The 16712-nt window shown below is 34.8% G+C and overlaps 1 protein-coding gene across 1 annotated transcript; it reads right to left on the bottom strand.

Moving 5' to 3' along the window:
* Window positions 1-325: 325 nt before the first annotated feature.
* On the bottom strand, window positions 326-16066 carry LOC143543451 (putative LRR receptor-like serine/threonine-protein kinase At1g53420). Its single transcript, XM_077035769.1, has 6 exons — window positions 16046-16066; window positions 15869-15999; window positions 15471-15506; window positions 15329-15372; window positions 14866-15251; window positions 326-593 (listed from the first exon to the last, which is right to left on the bottom strand). Exons 1-6 carry the CDS (start codon window positions 16064-16066, stop codon window positions 360-362), a joined length of 852 nt encoding a protein of 283 aa, XP_076891884.1. The 3' UTR covers window positions 326-359.
* Window positions 16067-16712: the final 646 nt, after the last annotated feature.

Genomic DNA, 16712 nt, shown 5'->3' on the forward strand with positions numbered 1-16712 from the left:
GTGATTTGACATCGTATTGTAGCACGTGGGTACTTGTTTACATAAGTTTGAGCGGGAAATGAAGCTTTTAACCTTTTAACCCTTTTAGCGTTAATGTGTTCTAGCCATTTTATTATTTCCTTGGGCTACCCCGTCATCAGGAGCCATAAGAGGCGTTTGCCAAACACACTCTACCTCTAACTATTAGAGGTAGCCTCTCCTCTTAATGGAATCATTAAGAGGGTTACCAAACAGCCTCTTAACTAATTCCTTTTAAGTCAAGGTCTAAAATGCACTTTGTAATTTTGCATGTAATTTTAGCAATCTACCATAATCGTCATAAGTAGATCTCCCTCCAAATCATAAACTACCATAAATCACTAAACACATAAGGAGTTACTAATAGGCAATAGCTTACTTGGCTCCACAGAAATAGCTGAAATAAGAGGACCATAATTGCCTTGAGTTGGCACACTTGTTGTTCCATTTCCAGCCCAGTAGAGACGGATTTCCAAAATACTTGTATTAAGATTTACGGTATAAGGTACCACAATTGCTTTCATAACCCCGCCTGCTCTAGCACTGATGTCAAAATCCTTCTCCTTCAGCACATTCTAGCAAAGTACCAACCAATAATAATCAACACTAACGTAAGGAGCCAAGAAGAAATGAAATTAAATCCTACACAATATAACACTAAAAAGCGTAACACCCATTTTTTATTAATATATCAAGAGTGCAACAAGTTACCAAATTCTTTTATCTAGCAGGTGATTGGTAGATATGGCAATTTTGACCCATTAGTTATAATTAGTCAAATGTGTTATTAAATTAGACATAGTAAAAAACACCATTAGTTTATTCAGATTTCACTAAATCTGAAAGGTAATCAATTAGCCACTGTCTATACTTATTTATAATACATGATACGAGAATAAATTAAGATACTTGATTTTAATGGTTTTACAAATGATAATACATACATGTGTTATGAATTATTATCCATTTGTGGTGACTCTTCATCTATATTTGTCATAAAGTGATTACTCATATGTTTAACTCCTCTTTGTAGTTAATTGTGTGTTAATGTAAGGACCTTATATAATGGCATTATATTCCATAGTATGATATGAATATAAGAAATCATTCTCTCTATTGCTAATAGGTTCACAACACGTTATTAGCATTGCTCTTGAAAGTTTAATCCACATTATCATACGGTGAGAAATATATCTAAAGATGTGTTAGAGATTTTATTGTTTCCATATAATATGTTATATAATAATATTATTTAGATAAGTTAACAATTTAAATAATTTTGATGTGAGTGTTCTTAATATAATTTTATATTTGGGGCTGATTATGAAAATGGAGGGTTGGAACTTTTACGTCTCTGTTTCTATGTCTTATGATCATCCAAACAGCCTTAACGTATAACATGATTTTCTATATAAACCAATATTAGATTTACAAATTGAGTGCTTTAATTCATCTTACTGACCAGAGTACATAAACATGGTGTAAAATTAATTTGGGGTATAATTTCAACAAGTCCTTTTAAGTTAAATTAAATATAATTAATTTGAATGATTCACGTTCCCTGATTTGATTTAGAATTACACATACATGTTTGAATTTGATCCATGTCATTTTCTTTTGATAAAATCTCAGTGTCATCATATGTTGAGAATAATATAATTTTGCTAGAATGATGTGTATATAATATTGTTCTCACACATACATCCATCTATTCACATGTATAATTTTGTTAGAATGATGCTTCTGTGGGAAAAATGTAATGTTATTATTATTATTATTATTATTATTTACGTGACACATTTGTTTTTTTACACAACACTTTATTATTGTAACCGATTGTATATATTGTCATTTTATTGCTATGTTTTTCTTTCATAATAATCAAAATTCTAACCAATGTTGTTCCAACATTAACGTGAAAATAATTCGAGTGATATATTAATTCATATATTTTGTATTTTAGAGTTTATCACGTCAAACCTAGCAAAACTTGAATTTTTAGCTTTGGACATTACCGGAAAGAATTATTTGTCAAGGGTGTTGGATGCGGAAATACATTTAAATGCCAACAGTCTTGGTGACACAATTAAAAGAGATAATGAAACATCCACCCAAGATAGGCAAAGGCAATGATTTTCCTTCGCCATTATATCCACGACGAATTAAAAACCGAGTACCTAACAGTTAAGGATCCACTTGACTTGCAGGCCAAATTAACATAAAGATATGACCACAAAAAAACAGTAACATTACCTAGAGCTTGTTATGATTGGGTCAACTTAAGGTTACAAGACCTTAAATCAATAAGCGAGTATAACTCGGCTATGTTTAGAATAACCTCACAATTGGTTTTGTGTGGGCAAAATATTACTGATGACGACATGATGGAAAACACATTCTTCACATTTCACGCCTCAAATGTGCTATTGCAGTAGTAATATCATGAAAGGGGTTTTACAAAATATTGTGACCTTATTTCATATTTACTTGTGGCCAAACAAAATAATGACCTCTTGATGAAAAATCATGAGACCAGACCGGCTGGCACAACCCCATTCCATGAAGCGAATGTGGAATCATATAATGATCAAAATGGAATTCGTGGTCGTGGTTACCATCGTTGTCGTGGTCGTGGACATGGATAAACCGGGGAAGTTATCATGGTGTTGAATTTAAAAACACAAGATCCCATCATGAAGGGCACAAAAATGGAAAGAAGCCTAAGTATGCAAGTGATAAAACGTCAAATGTAACCACATCAAATGCATGCCATCGATGTGGAAGTAATAACCATTGAGCACGCACTTGTCGTACATTGGTGGCACTCTACCAACAATCAATCAAAAATAAAGGAAGCAAATTATAAACGAATTTTGCATATTAAGATGGCAACATTGATATCCCAGATGGTCACAATGAGCATACTAATACAACTGCTCTTGATGTGGATGATTTCATTAGTGATCGAATCGATATGAATTCTGGTGATATCATGGATGATACACCCAAGTTGGATGCTTCCGATTTCCATTACATATAAATGATTGGACTTTAATAAATGTTTTTTTCCCTTTATGTTATGTTTGGACGTTTTTTTTCTTTTGCATGGACATTTATTTTGAAGCAATATTTTCATTTTAAGTATATGGGATATTTTGGACTTGTTATGTTTGAAACAAGTAAGTCATTTTATTTATGTGATGATTTGTTTTTGTTATTGTTTTGAAGTGTATGGAGCATTTAAAACGTCCTATCAATGATGAAGACAAGTATAATCGACAGTGCAACCACACATACAATTTTCAAGAAAAGAAACTTTTTCTCTAATTTAATTATAAAAGAGGCAAACGTCGGTACTATATTCGGTAGTTCAAAATTAATTGAAGGCTTCGGAGAAGAAAATGTTGTATTACTGGGTGAAACACATTTCAAATTTAATAATGCATTTTTTCCCCATTGTCTTAAATAAATTTAATAAGTTTTAAAGATATTCGTCTAAATGGATATCATCTTGAGACAACATGTGTGGGACGTGATGAGTATCTTCAAATCACAAGTACAATTTCGGATGAAAAACATGTATTAGAAAAGTTACCCGCACTTGCCTCCAATTTGTACTATACTAAAATTAATATAATTTAATCAAATATGGTCCTAAGCCAGAAGTTTATGGACCGGGAAAATTTTATTATTAGGCATGACCGGTTAGGCTATCCCGGATCAATTATGATGCGGAAAATTATGGAAAATATATTCGGGCATTCTTTGAAAAACCAAAAGGTTCTTCAGAATAAGGACATTACTTGTCTTGCATGCTCGCGAGGAAAATTAATTACCCATCCATCACTAGCTAAAGTGGGGGCCGAATCTCTTAGTTTTTTAAGAAAGAATACATGGTGATATATGTGGGCCTATAAATCCCTCTAGTGGACCATTTAGATACTTTTTGGTCCTAATTGATACATCAACTAGATGGTTTCATGTGTGCTTATTATCAAGTCATAATATGGCATTTGCACGACTACTTGCTCAATTAATAAGGTTAAGAGCACATTTCTCATATTATCCCATTAAGAAAACTCGGTTAGACAATGCTGGTCCATTTACATCCCAAACATTTAATGATTATTGTATGTATATAGGGATAAGTTTGGAGCATCCTGTACCTCACGTACACACACAAAATGGGCTTGCTGAATCGCCTATTAAGTGACTTCAAATGATTGCAAGACCAATGATTATGAAATCAAAATTACCGGTTACTGCATGGGGCAAGCAATTTTACATGCAACAACACTAATTTGCATAAGGCCAACGAGTTATCATACTTCTTCCCCACTAAAGTTGGTTTTTGGTCATGAACCAAATATTTACCGTCTAAGGATTTTTGGTTGTGGCGTTTATGTTCCAATCGCCGCACCACAACATATAAAGATGGGACTTTAAAGGGGGTGATGAAAAGCAGCCAAATGGTGATATATGTTGGAATGAATTATCATTATTAAATTTGGATCCTCTAACTAAACATTGTGAACTTGAAGTTTAAAGAATAATTCATTTACAAAGATTAGCAAATCAATTACCAGATGCATTTGGTGACCCAAAGAGAGTTACTAAGTCACATATACCATCTGCTAATGCTCCAATCAAAATCGGTGTTCCGGAAGGACCACTACGTATTGTAATAATGAGCAACTAAAGCATGACAGACCAATTGGTTCCAAAGACAAAAATCCTTGAAAGAAAAAAAGGAGCAAATAATGAATATAATCAAATCGAGGTAGCAATGCCAGAAAAACAGTCTCCTAAAAAGACACCTGGAAATGAAGAGATCGTAATAAACTATATCATGTCTAGGAAGGTATGGAACTGAAACCAAGTCGACGTCGATGATACCTTTTCATATAATGTAGCGCTAGAAATAATGGAAAACAATGAGGATCATGAACCAATATTTGTTGATGAATATAAGTAGAGGCATGATTGGCCAAAATAGAAAGACGCAATTGAAACAGAATTAAATTCCCTCACGAAACGGGAAGTCTTTGGTCCCGTAGTTCAAACACCTGAACGTGTAAAGTCGGTTGGATATAAATGGGTCTTTGTGCGAAAACGTAATGAAAAGAATGAGATTACACACTACAAGGCACGATTGGTAGCACAAGGATTTTCGCAAAGACTATGAGGAGACGTGTTCTACCGTGGTAAATGCAACGAATTTTCATTAACTTATTAGTTTGGTAATACAAGGGATTGATATTTATCATTATATAATGATTGTGTGAATCATTATGAAAGGCACAAGATAATCAGAGAACAAAAACGGAAAAAACCTAGAAGCCGCCAGTAGCTTTGCGCCACCACCACTGTCTTAAAGTCACCTCCGAAACCCAGCAAACTTTAGGCCACTACCGTTGCTCGGCGAAGCCTCGTTGATAAGCACCGTTGTAGTCGCTTGTTCGCATCTGTACGACGTGTCAATAGCCACCACCGTCGCTGCCGTAGTGCACCGCCGCTGCTCGTTTGTTTAGTTCGTCACCTAGCATTGTTCGTTGAACCTCGGTGTCTCAACCGGTTATTCATTAACCGAGGTAAACTTAAATATTGTCGGTTTAGATTTATGTTCCCTTGGTTGTTTCCTATCGTACTCGTATCGTATGTAACCGGATCTTGTACGGTTCCGTTAAATGGTGATTACTCGTTTTATATTCCACTGCGTATTCATATATTAATGTGATTAATAATTATGAAACTAATTTAATTAAACCAGGTTTAAAAGTTAAACCGCTGACTGATCGCCACTGGAACCCAACAGTGGTATCAAAGCTTTGGTTACAACATACGAGTCGAATCCGGTCTTTTCACCGGATCTACATCATAAACTTCAAACTACTTCAAGTTTTTGATCTAGACAAGTTTTTTAAGCAATTTTGGTTTGGTCAATTTTTATTTATTTTGCTTGACCAAAATATTGCTCAATTTTATTTTATCGAATATGTAATTCTGGCCCGACCTTGTTTGTTTGGTTGAATGGTTTTTGGTTTTTGGCCATATGGATAGTTCAAAAGTTGTATTTATTTTTCGGTTTTATTTTATGGTTTTTGGCCACTTTAATGGTTCAAAATTGTAATAGATAGGGTTTAGTTTTTCATTACTTGTATTAGTGAATATTGTAATGAAAAAGACCCAAAGGAAAACCGAGGACGAGCTCACGGAGTTCTTGAAGTCAGTAGGAGTTAGCAAAGATGATGGGATGCACCAAGAGTCCATCCATGTGGTTGTTTTTGTGTTGTGACCCCTTGACCCGATTGGTCTTGCTAATAGGTTCTAGCAAGACCAATCACCTTTTGGCCATTTAAGATTTACATATTATTGTTTGCTATTGTGGTTGATTGCTTGATTATAATAGGTTATAATACGACCAACCTAATACCAAATATTTTAAAATAAAATTTTATTAACCAATTGAGTTTTTGCAAAATTAAACTAAATTTGATTTTCCAAAACCTTATAACTTAATAGTTTAACTATTAACTTAAAATTGGTTAATCATATCGCGACAAACTTGGTTTTAATATGTTATTAAAACTAAGTGTACTGAGAGATGAAATGGTTCATCAAGTTGTCCCGATTAATACAGTAAAACTGGACATTTACTCTATTCGGTAAATTCTAAAATTAATCCCAATTTTAAAATCAATAGTTTATGCCATCCTACTATAAGCCACACTTGAGGCATACTACGAAATTTCAAGTGTTTGGAGATACAACAACGCATTTGTTTTCTAGCCTATCCCTTCAAGGTGAAAGGGTTTCGTTGACACTTCTCGCTCGTTGCTATGACTAAGTCAATAAGGATATTACTTGTCATTGCTGCATATTATGACTATGAGATATGGCAAATGGATGTCAAAATTGCTTTCCTTAATGGACATCTTTATGAAGATGTCTATATGGTTCAGCCTGAAGGTTTTGTCGATTCAAAATATCCTAATAGGTTTGCAAATTGAATAAGTCTATTTATGGACTTAAGCAAGCATCTCGAAGCTGGAATCTTCACTTTGATGAGAAAATCAAAGAGTTTGGTTTTGTCAAAAATGAAGATGAGCCTTGTGTTTACAGAAACGCTAGTGGGAGCACTAAATCATTCCTCATATTGTATGTGGATGATATATGATCATTGGAACAACATTCCTATGCTTAAGGAAGTTAAGCACTGGTTGGAATCTTTTTTTGCAATGAAATATCTTGGAGAAGCCGCTTATATTCTGGGAATAAAGATCTATAGAGATAGATCTAAGCGGATTCTAGGGCTAAGTCAAAGTACTTACATAGACAAAGTAATGGCACGCTTCTCAATGGAAAACTCCAAGAAAGGAGCTGTTCCAATGACTAAAGGAACCGTGTTGAGCAAATCGCAATCTCCGGCAACGGACATTGAATCTAAGCATATTGTAACATCCTACTTTCGGTTATATTAATAAAATAAAGTTCGTTTATTTTATAGCGGGTCGTTATCGGTTTAGTTGAATAGAATACGAGATGGACTTGTGTTGGGTAAATGGATATGGGTTATGGACTTGGGTTATGGAGGAATGAAGGAAAGACCATGGGCTTAAGCCCATGATCAAAAATATATATACCCTTAATCCTCCATTTAATTCATTTACACATATCTCTTACACCATCCAAAACACACACTTAAGATTCTCTCTCTAGTTCTCTCTCTCTCTAAACCGATATCAAGAAGGAAACCGAGAACCGACCCGAGGTAATGATAGTATTTTATTGTTTGAGCTTAAATCCGTTAGATATAATCATGAAACAACGAGCCGACACCGTTAAACCGTTTAAGTCATGAGATCCGGGTGGAATCGGGTATAAACCGAACCTAATATGAGCTTAGGGGTCACCCTAGCTCAGATCTGGATCGAACGGGACGAAAAACGATAAAAAACGGTGTAAAACGGTGAAGGTACGTTTTTCCGGTGAGTTTTCCGGCAATGGCGGCGCCGGAAAGGCGGCGCCGGAAAAACGAGTACGAGGTTGTCAGGGAATGTTCTGACAAATCTGACCTAACCCTAGTTCGCTAAGGAATAACTAGCGAATTAGAGGTAATTCGCCAGCTGATTCGCTAAGGAAAGATTAACGAACTAGCTGTAGTTCGTATCCAATTTGTTAAAGGAAAAGGGTAACAAATTACCCTTGATTCGTTATGACCAGTTCGTTAAAGGAGATAACGAATTAGAAGGTCCAATTCGCTACTTGGACTGGTTCGCTACATGGACTGATTCGTTAAGAGTCCAGTTCGTTAAAAGTCCAATTCGTGTAAGTAACCAGTTCGTTAAAGGTTCCAATTCGTTACAAGAACCAGTTCGTCATGGCAAGTCAGTTCGTTAAGGATAAGTAACGAATTAGAAGTTTAACAGAATGACAGAATGGTCCCTGGACTTAGAAAAGAATGATTTAATTACAAATAAGCCCTTGAACTTTTAAGTAGCATATTATTCAATGATTCAAAATGCTAATGAAAAATGTGTTAAGACAGTTAACCCCAGCCAGGGGCTCTGCCCCTTGGACCCCGCTAGGGGCTGCCGGCCCTAGAACCCCGCTGCCAGGGGCGCTGCCCCCGGACCCCTGTTCGTTGAGGGTAATAATTAAACTAGAAAGGCGATATGTGTAGTGATAGTTTACTGAAACGTATAATTATTATACAGTTAGTCGTGCACAGCTCAAGAAGGGAATAACCGTAAACGGTGAACGCAACCGCATTGAGGTGAGTTTCTAGCCCCATTTCCTTGTTATGTTTTCGGGGCTGTGTGCATACTCGATGTGATAGTTAATACACTTACCTTAAGTGGTAAGTGTATGCCTTGTATGATGTATGTATGATGATTGCTTGACGGTGCGTGAACGATCTTCGGATATTGCATGTACTGTCAGGTGGTAGCTAAAGACGTGATTGCTATGTATGATGTAAGATAAGATGCATGTATGAATATTTATGATGTATGCATAATGTACATATGATAAGTTAATGGTACGTGAACGCTCTTCAGAGATTGCACGTATTGTCAGGAAAAATATTTAAGGACAGGTATAGTGTGAAGCTATGGAAGAAAGGGTACCGGACCCTAATAATATCCGAGGATGAAGGGTACCGGAACCTAATAATATCCGAGGATGAAGGGTGACCGGACCCTAATAATATCCGAGGATGGAGGGTACCGGACCCTAAAAATATCCGAGGTATGTAGGGTGAAACGCCCTTTATAATGTATGGTTAGATATGAATGTGTATGGACGAATGCTGATCTTGATATGTTGTAATGCGTACCTTCGGGCACGTATATGTGTATGAAAAGTAAGTTATGTGATTAACTAGAACTCACTCAGCATAGCTGACTTTTAGTATGCACGCAGGCAAATAGGTTGAGGCAGCTCGCTTGACTGAAGACACATAGCATGGAAATCGAAGATACTGGCATCTCGAAGAAATGTTGTGATGTTTTAAAGACTATGTTTTGTTTTAATTGACTACGAATGTTTTATAAGACATGATTTGATGGTTATGTAAAATGTTATGGTTGAAGTTTTATTATTCCGCGAAAGTTTTTGTTAACTCTGATATTTAGAACTGCGTTTATGAGTAAATCCAACGTTAAAGTAGGGCTACCGGTAACGGGGCCTTAGACGTATGCAAGCAATTCCATATGCTTCAGCGATTGGTTCTATCATGTATGCTATGTTATGTAGTAGACCTAACGTCTCGTATGCCTTGAGCATGACTAGTCGTTTTCAACAGAGTCCTAGCATGGCCCATTGGACTGTTGTAAAGAATATTCTAAGGTACTTGAATAGGACCAAAGATATGTTCTTGGTGTTCGGGGGAGTGGAAGAGGAGCTCACTATAAGGTGTTACACTGATGCTAGCTTCCAGACTGACCGAGATGATTCTCGCTCACAGTCAGGTTTCGTTTTCACTCTAAATGGAGGAGCCATTTATTGGAAGAGTTCCAAGCAGAGTGTAGTGGCGGATTCTACCATCGAATCCGAATATATAGCCGCATCGGATGCTACTAAAGAGGCTGCTTGGATGAAGAAGTTCATCACCGATCTCGATGTGGTTCCGAGTATTCGCAAACCAATCGAGGTGTTCTGTGATAACACAGGTGCTATTGCTCAGGCCAAAGAGCCCAGATCTCATCACAGAGCCAAGCACATTCTAAGGAAGTTCCACCTCATACGGGAGATACTGGAACGAGGTGACATCATAATAAGCAAAGTAGACACAGATCAAAACCTAGCAGACCCGTTCATTAAGCCGATGACTCTGGACAAGCATGACCAACACATGGATGCTATCGGTATTAGATTAGCTAGTAATTTGTTTTGATTTAGTATTTGGATGTATGAACATTTAAACAATTATACTTTTAAGTTCACTTTTTATTTAATAGTTAAATGCAAATGTTGAATACTATAACTGTGTTCGTTTTAATACGTTTAATCCATGAATATTGTATTCTAAATTATCCGTAGTCGGTCAGACTCGTGGGAGCGATTCTGAATTAAGACTATTCTGACTTTTGACTCAATGGGTTGACTTCCAAACTCACAGACCTCATTATGAATGACGTTGGATGTAGCTCGCATCAAATCATCTTCATGGATCTTAGTCATAAGATGCATTTGATATTGGTATGCTCATTTAGTATCCTTAGACCTGAGATACATATTAGAACTTTCGTTTACCAAAGGTATTCTTTGATCAGTGTCAACCGCTGTCGCGTAACTGCCAGTCATAAAGGCATTGGTTGGGAATATTATGAAGTTCAGTGGGAGATGTATGTAATCAAGATGGGATTCTGTACTCTTACATGATATGTAATAGTTAGACATCTTGACACCTTCGTTGATTTAAACTGGTAAAGTGTAAGGCCTCACCCAAACTTACTGTACATGTGTGTTTGATTTGACCACTTTGACTCGAGAACGAAAACGATAATGATTGAACGCCATATGAGATTGATCTGATCCATGTCTCATTGTTCAATTGGTGTCTTATACGGAAAGGATAGATGACAACGATTACTATATTTTCATTATCTTGCAATAGTGTATTCCAAGATCCTTTGGTTAATGAATTTAAAATGTCATAACCTGTTGGGGGCAGCCATGTGTATCTAGAGCACCGCTGGTTGTCAGCGTTGAGAAACTTAACCGGAATCTGTCCAAGTGGGAGACTGCTGAAAATATGGACCGGTCCGCTTAAGTCAACGCGGCCGATCGAGTTGTGACCCGTAAGAGTTACACCTAGGGCAACGAACCAAAATCCGTTTAAAGAGTTTAATCGGTGAATGACGAATAATTAACGATATTAATTATTTGTACTATATATAAATAATTAATAATATTTATTCTATATTTAAATAATGATAAAATGATGAGCTTAATTTAATTCCAACGTGGGCTTAATTAGGAGGGGCCGTCTCTGTTTTTCAAAGTTTATTATTATCTTATCATTATATAATGATTGTGTGAATCATTATGAAAGGCACAAGATAATAAGAGAACAAAAACGAAAAAAACCTAGAAGCCACCACCAACTTTGCGCCACCACCACTGCCGCAAAGTCACCTCCAAAACACAGCCAACTTTAGGCCACTACCATTGCTCCGCGAAGCCTCGTTGAACCTCGGTGTCTCAACCGGTTATTCATTAAACCGAGGTAAACTTAAATATTGTCGGTTTAGATTTATGTTCCTTTGGTTGTTTCGTATCGTACTCGTATCGTATGTAACTGGATCTGGTACGGTTCCGTTAAATGGTGATTACTCGTTTTATATTCCGCTATGTATTCATATATTAATGTAATTAATAATTATGAAACTAATTTAATTAAACCGGGTTTAAAAGTTACAAGTTTGCCCCCTTATCTTTAACAATATTGTGTTTTTATTTCTCATTATAAACCAACTTCCCACCCAAGATTTTTAAACGGCCATAAGTTTTTCTTACGTTAGTATTTTTGTAAAAGAATTGCATCATGAAAACGAACGGTTTATTCTCTTTAATTTGAGTATGAAATTGTTAAAAAAAACAATTTAAAAAAATAATATGTTAGGTAGGGGTGTTCAATGCCGGTTATGATGGTTTTTATGTTAAACCTGAGAGCGCAACTATTAGTATCGATCTTGTTTTTGTTATCCAAAACCAAAAATGAACACCTGAAAATTGAAACTGAACCGTTACTAACGATCTGATTCCAGTTGTTTTCACAGTTTAAGCTTTGATAATACATTTTTTTAAAAATGATTGTTACATTTTATTTAACTGTACAATCAATTCTAGCTAAGCATTAACAAAATATGATACTTGAGAGAACGATAATAGGAAGAATGATAACTTTAACAATATAAATAGTAAATATTAATGAAAGAACCAAGAGGCAAAACAATAACAACAACAAATATTTCAAAAATCATACTCGAATTAGGTTAAATTAAAGTTGTAATAGCCAAGTTTGCTTGTATTAAAAAGACTTTGTTCAATTATATTTTCACTAAATCTAATATGAACAAAACATATCTAGAAATAAATTATAAAAATGATTAACGTGCATTTAATATTTATAGTTTGGTTTCATATGGCCGCATTCTGGTATAAGTCGCGAATCAAACCGTTCGCTACGATTTGAAAATTTTGAAACCGATCAAACGAAATTAAAAAAAAAACAACCTTGAAACAAAACCGATGTCCGGTTTAAACAATTTCAAGGTTTTAATCCGAACCATGAACACTTAAAATTGTTACGTTATTAGCACGGTTTATGTTCAAACACCTACTACATCGTACGAGCACCCGTCTAGTAGTTAAATATGCACTTGACGGGTGTCCGTGCGATGCGTGGGTTGGGAACACTTGCGTTAGTAATTAATAATATATGTAACAATTATGGGTATTCTTGGTTTCACAATTTTCTTTACTTTTTTATTTTTTTTGTTACATATTTCGCATTTGGCTGGATGGTTGTGGTCTTTACCTTAGAAGTGTGGGTAGGTTTGTTATATCCCGGATTCGAGGGTATGTTAACTTAGAATTTTTGTTTAATTGCTTTATGTTCAAGGCTTGATGCAAAACTACTATCGAGCCGGGGTCTCACCGGAAGCAGCTTCTCTATTCCTAAAAGGTAGTGGTAAGGCTGTCTACATCTTACCACCCTACCATAGCTTTGCTATTGGTGTGATATACTGAGTACGATGATGATAATGCTGTATTTCAGTCGTTGATGAATGCTACATTAGAATTTTTGTATAAACAGGGGGTAAAAATGAGAAGGATGAGAATGATTTCTAGACACAAAAAAAAAATAATGAAAAGTTAATAAAAAAATCATAACTCAAAATTTATTAAAAATTTTGAAAAATGTATGAACGAAAAAATTTTTTCCACCGTGTTTCTCGTTCTCAAAAAAATAAAATAAAAAATAAAACTCGAAAAGACACAACGTTGAGGAAAAACATTATTGTGTCTTTTTATTTATCATTGTGTTTTGTGTTTATTTTCGTAATTGATTGTGTCTTTTTTCCTTAACATTGTGTCTTTTTTTCTTGATATTGTGTTATATTATTCAACATTGTGTTATATTTTCTTTGACATTGTGTTAAATTTTGTGACCTATTTTGTCTATTTGTATTTATCGTTGTGTTGTTTATTAATTTTCGGCATTGCGTTTATTTTTTCAACATTGTGTCTTTTCGTCAGCTTTTTTTAAATGGAAATGACGAGGGAAACATTTTGGTATTTTATTTTATTTTTCGTTTTTATTTATATTTTGAGTTATGATCTTCTTATTATTATTGTTTTGAATTGTTTGTTGAGATGTTTTTTGTATGGTAAAAAATTCTTCTCACACTTCTTATTTTTGTTTCCTTTTGTATTTTAAATCTACCCTAACACTGCATTCTCGGGTTTAAAATACAAGAAAAAGAAATGATAAGATTGGATAAAGTAAGAAAGGAAAAGAAATTATATACTTAAAAGGAATTCTCGAGTTAAAATAAAAGAAAAGAAAGTGTTAATTGCATTCTTTTGTTAGATTGGAAGAAAAGGATATGGAAAAAAATTATAACTTTACAATTATGTCCTTATAGTAACATGGAAAATAGAGTTGAGATATGATAAATTAGTAATATTATAATGAGCTATAAACTTCCCTTCACAATTATGTCATATTTGACAAGAAAGTTTTGAAGGAAAAAAGACTTAATTAAGTTTTCTTTCCATTCTCTTTCTTTTCTTTTAAATACAAAACTCAATTATGAAAAAAAAAATTCTTATCTTTTATTTTCCAATCCATTAAATAAAAAACTCAAAAATGCAATGTAAGTATTTAACGTGGATTAGAACATTGAAAGTTATTAATATATCAACATGATTTAAAATTTAGTTTTATTTTTTCTTATACGAGCCAACCCAATTTCATATAACGATAGGCAAATCATCAATAAAAATCCCCTCCCTCTGAAAAACATTTTCCGAGTGTGCCACTATCTTATTACTGCATCACTTTATGTGAGAAGTCGATCCATTTGACTCTAGACTTATCTTTCTTTCTCATGTTCATAAACAATACTTGATATTGAGATAACATCTATTTTGACACCCCTAATATGCTCCATATAGCCCAATGTGGAGCACATTAGGCCTCAAATCAGACACAAATATACATACATAGATAGGCTAATATGCCTTATATTGATTAATATGACCCATATCAGTGTCTAAATAGAAAAATGGGGTGTCTTAATAGACGGAGCCTAATAGTTAACCTTGATAACTCACCTGGATGTAGATATCAAATACACGCCTCCCAAGACTGCTATATGTTTCATCATTAGTAAAAACAATCTCGGCAAAGTGAAGGCTTACGTTGTAGCTTCCTTTGGGCATACACAAAGCATAATATGTCAAGGATATGGCCGACGTTCGTGCACTCGTGTATAACCCGGACGTATCCGTTGATACCCCACAAGATTTTTGACCAATAATATAATTGTCACGTTCGCCAGCACCCAAAAAGTTACCAGTATTGCTAAATCCCCATCGACCATCTACTGCGGAGAAATATGAAGCCCCGCCTGGTTGCGGGTCACCTTCATATTCCTTATCTTCAACCCTTAGTTTCTCTCCACCACAGTTGATATTCAATCTGGTCGAACCACTCGAATCTAATTAAAAAAAAAAACAATTGCTACATTATAAAATTCATCAATATATGCAATACTAATATGTAACTTTAACTTACTTGTTGGACAAGACCTATTCCCCAAACATGAGACCCGATCTTCGCTGGTAAAATAGTACAGAGGTAGGAAGAATATTATGTCATAGATATAAATATCACAAATTTTTATTTGTATAAAATAACTCAAGTCAGATAAACTTACAAGGTTTTATCCCCTGAAAACGAACCAAACAAGTTTCTGCACAAAATAAAAACGCCAACGTTAGTTTGTGTATATTTTTGACCTCTTAAAATGTTGTTTCTCAAGTTTTAATATCATAGAAACATCCAAATGATTTACAATGAAGTGGCAGGTAAGCGGGCAAAAAGCTGCGTCGCACCCCCTTTTGGTGTATATAATAACAAACACTTGGAAAAAGATGGGACTACTGTTCTTACGTTTCCCGCAACTGACACCTTAAATCTCTGAAGCCATCAGTACTTGTAAAGTTGTTGTATGACAGGTCACTGGAAAAAAATCGTTATGTTCACATTACATAGAAAACTCGTATAGGCCTGTAGCCCTGATAGTTATAGAAGTTGAACAGTAGATAAACTTACATACTATTTCCTGAAGTGATCATCCAATTTGACACATTTCCAGATAGAGAGTTTCCGGTAAGATAGCTAAAGTCAAAACCATAAACTAGTAAGAGCATTCCTAATTCTCTATCTTCATCTTTAAAATTTAACTAAAAAACATAATTTTTTTTAATTTATACATCATTTTTTAATAACTTTTCCCAACCCATTCTCCATTATCATCTCTATATTCTTTTTTCTCTTTCTTTCATTTGTAATCTTAGGTCCGGTTTAAGTTCAAGAGAGAAATGATATTAGGGGGGACGGGGTGGAGCGTGGTGGCTCTTTATCTAGCGTGATGGCCTCACAAACACCGCCGTCGGTGCCCCCATCTAGCGTGATGGGGTTTTTGCGTGATGGCCATCACGCGTGATATCTCACAAAACCCAACACACACACACAAACCTAAATATATATATATGTATGTATACCATAATCCATCAAACTAACACCACCCCCACTAAATTCCATCACTAGTGATGGAATGTGGTGGGGTGAGATGTCACCATACCATTGGGTGTGATGGGTGATGGATTTGGAACCACACACCCCCTTATTGCAAGAAATGTGAGAAATGAATATGGACCACTAGTTTTATTTTATGTTTTAAATGCTTAAAAATAAATAAAAAAGATGTAACAACAATAAATGCACTCTCTCTTCAATTAATACAACTAATGTAACCATAATAAATATCTCTAATTAATATATCTAACTAATTTAACTACAATAATTAAAAAGATAAAAACACTACTTTAGTTTTATATTTTATTTACACATTCTTCATTTTATTCAACATAAATACAACTTATTCATATAATAC

Source organism: Bidens hawaiensis, unplaced genomic scaffold (genome assembly GCF_021521415.1).
Source record: "Bidens hawaiensis isolate Kalapana, Puna unplaced genomic scaffold, B.hawaiensis_p1.1 tig00013121_1, whole genome shotgun sequence".
Classification (NCBI taxonomy): Eukaryota; Viridiplantae; Streptophyta; class Magnoliopsida; order Asterales; family Asteraceae; genus Bidens; species Bidens hawaiensis.